The sequence below is a fragment of the Centroberyx affinis genome, unplaced genomic scaffold (assembly GCF_046629955.1).
Source record: "Centroberyx affinis isolate AG114_WGS23_722 - 3 ecotype Tasmania unplaced genomic scaffold, CSIRO-AGI_Caff_v1 ptg000755l_1, whole genome shotgun sequence".
Classification (NCBI taxonomy): Eukaryota; Metazoa; Chordata; class Actinopteri; order Beryciformes; family Berycidae; genus Centroberyx; species Centroberyx affinis.
Window position 1 is genome coordinate 67,501 of NW_027279367.1, and position 9,402 is coordinate 76,902.

The 9,402-nt window shown below is 46.0% G+C and overlaps 1 protein-coding gene across 5 annotated transcripts in view; it reads right to left on the bottom strand.

The window, feature by feature from the left end:
- grm3 (glutamate receptor, metabotropic 3) overlaps positions 1–8,488 on the bottom strand; it is a 17,961-nt gene extending 9,473 nt beyond the window's left edge. The window contains exons 1-5 of one of the 5 annotated variants that reach the window (XM_071519995.1): positions 8,219–8,488; positions 7,021–7,164; positions 3,434–3,703; positions 2,503–2,854; positions 2,218–2,451 (exon numbers count right to left, since the gene is read on the bottom strand). In XM_071519995.1, the coding sequence (XP_071376096.1) occupies positions 2,218–2,451; positions 2,503–2,854; positions 3,434–3,703; positions 7,021–7,164; positions 8,219–8,383 (1,165 nt within the window). In that variant the 5' untranslated portion in view covers positions 8,384–8,488. Of the gene's footprint in view, positions 1–2,217; positions 2,455–2,487; positions 2,855–3,433; positions 3,704–7,020; positions 7,165–8,218 lie in introns of all 5 variants that reach the window. The other 4 variants (XM_071519998.1, XM_071519997.1, XM_071519999.1 and 1 more) reach the window with 4 other exon arrangements.
- Positions 8,489–9,402: the final 914 nt, after the last annotated feature.

The following is a 9,402-nucleotide window of genomic DNA, read 5'->3' on the forward strand; positions in this document are numbered from 1 at the left end:
CAAGCTCCCCTAACCACACAACAACACACTGCCTCAGTACACTACACACGCTGTCAAAAACGCACACAGAATCAGAACAGCCCTATCGCAGTTAAAGACACAGTCCATTTCCTTAAGAGAGGAAAATCCCACTGTTTAGTGGCTGCAAAGTTGAGGAGAAATGATAATAATACAGTGTGGTGGAAATTACGGAGGTATCACTGGCATCAAACTTGATGCAGTGTAAAGAGTGTATCATGAATGTGCATGTGTGTGTATGTTTAAGAGAGAGAGAGAGAGAGAGAGAGAGAGAGAGAGAGAGAGGGAGCGTTGAACAGTGTTGGTTTTCCGTCTGCTACAGTTCAGACTGAGAGCACTGCAGATGGTGATGCTGCAGTATTTATACCCTACATTCAACCTAACCTCACCTCGGCTCCTTCCTTACATAGATGGAAAGATGTATGTATACATCGTGAGTGCAGAGTCAGACCACAATCTGAATCACTCAGGGCTAACCATCAAGTCAAAACAAACATTGCCACAATTCACAATTTAACTGCCACAGTTTAACTACCACCGCCATCGTTAACGTCCTCATCATCTGTCTGAGTCCTCATCACCGCCACCTCTTTAAGTGCATTTTTTACTGCTGTTACAACTGTTTCTGTTGCCGTCGACATCACCGGCATTGAGCTGAAAAGAACCCGAGATCCTTGTACGTGCTGTTACTTTCCCTACTGCAGAATAAACTAGACATGCGCCTCATGGATATACATCAGGAGTGAAAAAGGGAGGGAGAGTGGGAGAGAGAGAATGTAGGGAGAAAGATGATCAGACTAGACATGTAGGGAAGTCACAGTGGGATTCTCTCCTCTCCTCTCCTCTCCTCTCCTCTCCTCTCCTCTCCTCTCCTCTCCTCTCCTCTCCTCTCCTCTCCTCTCCTCTCCTCTCCTCTCCTGGCTCCTGTCGCTCCTGTCTCTCCTTCTCTATGATTCTTAAAACTTCCTCTAGAGCACTTTTCAACTTTCTTTTTGTGTCTCTGCATATCTCCTCCACCCCTCTCTGTCTGCGTCCTATAAGGGAGTGGTTATCATCTGCGCACACCGGAGGCTGCGACTGCTTTCACCCTCACTATTTCCTCTCTCTCTCTCCTACTCACACTCTTCCTCCCTTTTCCCTTCTCCTTCTCCCCCTCCCCTCTCAGACAGCAGTGCTCCGAGCCCTTTGATTTGTAGCAGAAATGAAGATGGGGAATTTCAAAGAGAATCCTCTTCTTCTGCTGACGCATGCTGTCCCACTCTGACACTGCCTCAGTGCTCCCTCGTTCCTTCCCTTCCTCCCTCCCTAACTCTTTCTGTCTTGCTCCCTTTTACCTTAGCCCCAGCTCTCTCTTCTCTCTTCACTTTAGTCTGCCTGTCAATCTCATCCACAAGTCTCCTTCCCTCTCTCTCTCCCCCTCCCTCCATCTGTGTTGCCATTCTCTCGTTCTCCATCCCTCCCTTTCTCTCTCCCCAGCGTCCCATGGCAAAGCTGCAGTGTTAGTGCTGTTTGTCTGGCTGTTTTGATGTCTGCTCCTGGTCACGGTTGGTGGAGGAATAAGCACCTCTAAACCTCTGTCAGTCCCCGAGACACAGCAGTTTATTTATAACGCTTCCTTTGTACGCCATCTGTCAGTCAAGCCAATCCTCTCTCTCCTCTCTCCCATGTCTACAGAGACCGACAGACAGACAGGCAGCCTGCTATAGGAGCTATTATAACACACACAATCTCATTAGGGCAGGAGAGAAGAATATGGCCGACGGATTAGCTGGAGCTCTCATTCCTCAAAGCAACTTTGTAGTGTCGTATCAATTACGCATGGGTAATAGGTGTCAATGGCAAGCCGGCTCTGACAATACATGGCAATTAAGCGGATTTGTCTCAGTACTTTTTATGTTGCGTGGCTTGGCTGCTTTGGCTGAGGAGAAGGACAACATCCCTCCACTGCTCATGAGAGGACTGTTAACTAGGCACACCGCTCATTTTCCTTTCTCTGTCTTGCTATCTTTCTCCTCTCATCCCCAACATCCGCTCCCCTCAACTCTTCCTCCACCTTGAACACCTTTACGCTATCTAGGACATACTTTGAAAGTGACACAAGGCTCTCTCCATCCTTTCCAGAGTCACTTAATCCCCCCCTCTCTATTTCTTCTCATCTCCTCTGCACTCCCTCCATCCTTGCCTCTCTTCCTCTCTTACCTGTGAAGCTGACATTAAGGATGTAATCCTTGTAGAGTCTGCGTCCGTCTAAGGCCTTCATGCTGTCGCACAGCTTGGTGGTGTTGGAGCACAGGCTCCGCTGCATCTTATGGAGGGCGAAAGCCATGGCGTACACTGCGTTCACCACAAACATGATCTTGGACTCTGGTTCAAAGTTACTCTTGTCCATTGACAAGTCCTCGTCACATGGTGGGAGAGAGAAAGACCCTGTCTCTCCTAATCCCACGCCTCCTCCTCCACCTCCCCCACCAGCTCCCGCACCACCCAAGGAGCACTGGAACCGCTGCTCCCAGAATTCCCTGTACCAGGGATTCCGACGGTTTTTGACCGGGTTCAGACTGAGGAAGTAGCGGTTGAATTCTGGCACGGGATTGGCTGACAGCTCGAGTGTGATGGCTCCTTCAGCGGTGACCTCATTACCCTTGACGATGCTCTCCTGTGCACCCCAGCCATCGCTGGCCACCCAGATGAAGGAGGTGTTGAGCCTGGCAGCGGCTGACAGCAGCTCTCTGGCATCATCGCTGCGCAGGAAGAGAACAGCCACACGGGCATTGGGCTTCTGGAGGAGCTGACGGATCACAGCCTCATAGGACTTCTTAGCGTTAGAGCGCCCCACCTAGACACGAAGAGGAACTTTAATCTTTTAACACCTTTGAAATATGCTGTTCCTATACCCAAATGCAGTTTGGTCAATTTGCAGTTAGTGAGTAGTTATTACTTTCATCCATAAGAAGAAACAAAAAAACGGAAGAATTTGTTCTGCACTCCAATCTGCGATGTCACGCTTATGTACAGCTCCTTAGCAAATGAAAAGAAAAATGTGACTGTGAAAGTACCCTGTATGAGTTCTTGGAGATAAGGGTACATTTTCTGGTTCATAACTGATAACAGTGCTGTAATATAAAGCTCATTTGGGTGTAAGACAAGATAACACGTTGAGACAAACTTTTTTATGAGCTCACAAATTCAGCACCCTATTCATTGTTACTGGAGCAGCCCCAGGCCGTACATCAGTGTGACACTGTAGATTAGAGTATTGGTTTTCTGGTATCTGGCTTTGGGAAATGGTTGTTTGTGTTGTTAGATACAGATTAGAGTCTGTAAGGCCACAGAAATCAACATTTCTATTTTCTATTCTATAGCCTCATGATTAGCATTATTCTGACCAACCAACCTCACGCCTAACAAGCCCTACCTTCTCCGAAGTGGCGATGCAGATGTTCCTCATGCGGGCCTCCTGCTCGAAGGCCTCTATGCCCGTCTCACCGTAGTCGCCCTCTGACGCCACGGTGGACACGTACGTCCAGTTGAAGAGCCGGAGGATCTCTGCCATGGCCTTGGCCTGGTAGAAGTCGGGGGGCACAGTGCGGGCAAAGTAGTCATAGCGGGTCTTATCGCTGAGCTTGGCACTGGTCGACGCATAGCTGATCTGAGGGATCTGGAAGAGCCGGAGGAGGTTGGCAACCTGGGAGGAGAGATATGAAGAGTACACCATTTCAAATAAAGTCACACCTGCACAACAACATTTTAAAGGACAGTACGTAACTTAACGTGAATTGACCAATTGATCGCACTATTGGATCCACATGGATTCATGTAGAGACATGTAGGAGCACTGAATGAATGATGATTTTTTTTTTTATAGCGTTTTAGAAGAGAGGTCTTGAAAATGCACATATCAAGAGATCTGAGACATACATGTTAGTCAGAGAAATCACAGAGAAGCAACATTCTGTGCATAATAGTTTAAAGGATAATTCCAGTTATTTTCAACCTGGGCCTTATTTTCCTGTTTTGCCATCATGTAGATGGCAGTATGTGAACGCATCTTGGATTGCTTGAAAGATGTGGCCACAATTAATGTCACTGCAGACATTTGGAGTTTAGACATCTGCCCCATGTTACTGCTGAGTTTGACCACACACTGAATTGATTTGAGCTTTACTTTACAAAGTGCGGTGTAAAAATAAAAAATAAAAATTCATACAAAAATATTGCATTAGTAATCGGTACTGGCAGATAGTCAAAATGCGATTAATTGGATAGGGATTAGAGACAAAAAAATCAGTTCGGGACATCCCTAATTACTTCACTGCAGAGCTCTATGTACCTCTCAGTTTGCAGAGAACGCTGCTCTCCAATACAATACAATGGCGCAAAGGAAAACTCAAAAGGTCAAAGCCAAAAGCACCCAAAATATGTCCTTTTCAACACATTAACACTGACTGGAAAGATTCCTCAACGTCTGCCAAAGTCTGGCAAAGTCTGGCAAATATTCAGCCACTGTATTGTTAGCACAAGCTAGTTAGCAAGGAGAAAATACTCAGCGAGCCGGGTAGTCCCAGGCTGCAGACAACACTGCTCCCTCTGCATCCAGCAAATCAGGAAGCCTGTGAACAATGCCAAGAGGTATCAAATGAACTATTATAACTGAAATGTTGTGTGATAATTGTTCAATCACAGCTATTAAAAGAAAAGTGTGAGTGTTATTGTGTTTTAAACGCCTTTTGGGTTTCCCTTGGCCCATTGGAGAGCAGCACTCCTCACGTAGAGCTCTACAGGGATGACATTTTCATCAGAATCGATCGTCATAATTGCAAAACCTAGGAAAATAGGTTGAAAATAACCAGAATTATCCTTTAATAATCGTTCATTTTGTTCCACAAATGAAAGATTAGAACATACTATTTTGAACATTGCTGCTGATAGGAATTGTGTCATACATAATGTGATTATTTACAGATAAAGCGGAGGGATACATGCACATGGAGAAACACAAAATAGCATACACTCTCTCTCTCTCGCTCTTTCTCACACACACACACACACACACACACACACACACACACACACACACACTAGAGACAGAAGTTCAATAAATCACTGACTCATGCATTAGTGATGGACATCTGGGGTCTAGTGGTGTCCATATAATATTCTCTTTTACTGTTGATTGGCTTTGGTCACGTTCTCCTCATTATAATTTTAGTCACAGACACAGACACAAACAGTGCAAATATGTACAAAAATACTACATACACTCATGTTCACAAGGACACGTAGACACACACAAATAAACACATACACACATGTGCACGCACACACACACACACACACACACTACACAGGCATTCTGTTTTCGGTTCAGTTTAATCCTTTTAGAGCGCAGCACTCTAGGCTCGTCTATATTTCATTCATAGCCCAGCTGATGAGCTGTTTTGACAACATGTCAGAATCTCATTAGACTAATAATCTAGAAGATTATAAAACACATACGCTCACATACACAGTCACACACACACACACACACACACACACACACACACACACACACACACACACATGGATGCCTGCTTGTAGTATTTCAGGCTGGTTTTATGGTTTTAAGATGGCAGTTGACTTAAATGTCAGGGAAGGTCACATTGCAAAACATAACTGCATTGCTCCATTACCTGTCACTGAACAATGACTACAGCTAGCTAAGAGACCTGTCTGTAGGGACACGGCGAGTTTACTCTTAGTGGAAGCTGGTCCCTTCCTGCGAGAGAGAAGGAAAGGGGATGCACTGTAGGAATGGACTGAATATGAGGGGTAGAAAAAAATGAAAAGGAAGGAGGAAAAATTGGTGCAGTGGAGGGGTGCTGTGTGTTTTCTGCTTCTAATGCGAGTCACACACACACACACACACACATACACACACACACACACACACAGACGAACGATGGGAGAAATGATGCCTGCTATGTAAATGCCTGCAAGGCATTGGAGTTTAGTTGTGCATGGTTAAACATAAAATAATTCCCTATTACTTAATTTGGAAGCAGCAGAGAGGCTGGCCAAGTATACAGAGCCATGAAGGACCGGAGCAGCTTCCCTGGCATGAGAATCAGAAAGGAAAGCACAGTCCGTGACATCAGACAGAGTCACACACAGGGTCTCAGAAACAGCGCTACCGCCAGGAAAGACGGGTTAAAACAGCAGCAACAGCAACTAGGAACAGCAAGAATGAGCTGCAACATAAGAAGGGATAATTATGTGTGATGAAGGACAAGAGACAGAGTTGATGCTAACAATGGCCGGAACAGGGAGGAGGAGGAGGAGGAGAAGGAGGAGAAGGGGGCTGAGGTCAGCATACACGGAGCTCTCCCCTCGGAGCCAAGGAGCGGCGCCTCTGAATGCATATGGAAAGACGGGAAAAACGAGGGAGGGAGTGATGAGATGTAAGAGCGCAAAGATTTGAGGGACAGAAAAGAGAAATACATAAAATGAGAGAAAGAGAAGAGAGAGGGAAAGAGAGAGGGTGAGAGAGAGAAGACAGAGAGAGAGAGAGAGAGAGAGAGAGAGAGAGTTGCAGAGATTAGGGATTTGAGGACTGATAGGAGGAGGCTTTTGTGCAGTCACAGAGGAGTAAGGGAGAAGGAGGTTTTATGCTAAACTATGCAAATTACCAAGCTCTGTGACAAGAGCTACCGGAGAGCTGGGGAAACACACAATACCACACCAATGGAACTTGATTCACAGAAACACAAGTACACACATATGTGCCCCGACACACGCACGCACACACACACACAAAAAACACACACACACACACACACACACAGACACGGACACATGGGCACTGCCATCTAACTGGAACTCAACTTATGCGCATTTGGTCACAGGAATGGTGTGTAGATGAGAACGAGAAGAAGAAGCTACCAAGGGAGTTAGAGGATGATGAAGGCGAAATGTGTGTTTGTGTAAATATACCTTCCTACCTGTCTGTCTGTCTGCTGTTACCTGTATGGAGACGCTGCTGTAGGATCCTCCTATGACTCCGGCGATGGCGAGGGGGCTGTCATCCTGCAGAGCGTAGGATCCGTCCGGACAGATGAACTCTGTGTCGTCCACCTTGGTGAGGGACGCTCTTACAAACTCCAGAGCCTGGGGAACACAGCCACAGAGATATGACACTCTACATCAAATGCTCTACACCATACTGTACACCATATGGCCTATGTTACTTATGTGTTGTTAATCACCCTGTGAAGCTCTTTGAATCACATTCTGTGTTTGAAATATGGCACATAAAAAAAGATTGATTCATACTTTTATATAATATACTGTCTTGATCTTTGTGAAGAGACCATCAAAAGCCCACTCCTTTACACAAAGGGTTCTTAAATGCTTTTAGCACAGGATCCAAATGACAAATTAACTCTCCTGCTGGGACCAAGGCACATTAAAACATATTGCCAGTCTGAGGACATTTCGGCAATAAGCCTGCAATCCGTCCTGCGAACCAACCCGAAGCTCAAGAAACCAGGGTTTATGCCATCAGTCAAAGGATACAACGCCTTGTAAATGGAAGGCAGAGCTGGCTGTATAATAATGTTAGATTCATCATTCCTCAAATAGCTCTACAATAAAACACATTTCTTTTTATGAAGATAACACTCCCTTAAGGAAAGTAGTGTCTTTTTCAATATTCGGCTCATTTACCTCATTGCAAATAGCCTCTGTGTTTCCCCGTTGCAAGGTTTTGTTGTTATCAACTGAGACAAGATCCTTTACATTATAGGTCATGGTGCTTACATAGTCTGTGGTGAACATTGTTCTTTTCATACTAGAACTGCAGCAAAAAATCATAGCTACAAAATGATTATTCCTAATATAGATTTAATGACTGATTTAAAGACTAGAAATGCTAATCCCAGAACACAGAACAATAGTGATTTCATCAAAAGAATATTGAAACTTTTCCCCTGTATAAATTGCTTAATTCACAATGATACATCACATGCTACTCACTAAATAATAGTAAGATAGAGATAGAGAATTGGTTTTCTGGTATCTAGATAAAGTGGATCTGGTAAGGAAAAAACAGCAAAAAACAATTTTTATTAAACAGGAAAATGTATTTTAAAACTGTGCTGAATCATCTCCCATTGATAAACATGTGCAGTCCGTATGCAGCGTTAAGACCATGCTCACCCACCTGCTCCAGTGCGTAGGTATCTCTGGAGCAGGTGTCCAGGATGTGGACGCCGAGGGAGACCCCGGGCAGCAGAGTGCGGTCCATATTGATCCTGTCTATAGCAAACAGCATGGCCTCCAGCCTCTGGATCCCTCTATCCTCGTTCACACGCCCACACTCCTCCATTCCAGCACCTTTCTCATGCACCGGGAAGAGGCCGCCGAGCACCAGGTCGCCCTCGATGCGAATCTCCCGGCGGGACTGAGGGGGGTCTCCGACAGAGAGCAGGACTCCCCGACACATCATGACCAAGACTAGAGCAGGGGCACGGGCCACCATGGTGGGCTCGGGGAGGGTTAGGCTGTCAAAACTGATGGGAGAGGCTTGACAGAGAGTGAGATAGAGGGAGGTGAGGGGCTAAGGGGTGGAGGGTTGAGGGTTAGGGGTGAGGGGTTATGGGTGCGGTGTGTGGTGGGGTTGAGGCTTGTGAGAGGAGCAGTGGCCGTAGAAGCTGGGTCTGTTTTGGGGCCATGAAACAGTCAGGCTGTGCTGGACTGGACCACACATGGAAGAGCACACCATCTGGACATCAGTCCTGCTAGGAGAGAGGAGAGGAGAGGGAAAGGAGAGGAGAGGAGAGGAGAGGAGAGGAGAGGAGAGGAGAGGAGAGGAGAGGAGAGGAGAGGAGAGAACAGAGGATGAAACTGTATCTCAAGTCAATCCATGTGCCATAGGACAAACCACAATGCTGCCAGGAGCTACAGAATGAAATACTTACGTAAGTGTTATGATAAAGTATGGAGGGAGCCAAGCAGACCTTCAGTGGAGTTTGGGGGCATTGTTAACAAGGGCTCAAAGTCATTTCCGCTTCACAGCCAAAGCCAGGCCATGACTAAAGGGATATGGGATTGTTTGGAGACTATACCCCAGTCTTCTCCAATCTCCCCCTCTCTTACCATCACTCAGTAAACTTTCTCTTACTCTTTCACTTGTGCACCATTGTGTGTGTGCGTGTGTGTGTGTGTGTGTGTGTGTGTGTGTGTGTGTTTGCCCCTGGCTGTATCAGGATAAGCCAGCTCAGATGGCTGGTTGATACATAAGCCCAGTGTTCTCATGCCACAGATCAGAAAAGCTTCCCTAATCTGATCTCTGTTCCAACAATTCCCCACTCGTCCATGCGTTTATACCCCTGAGTATATATATAT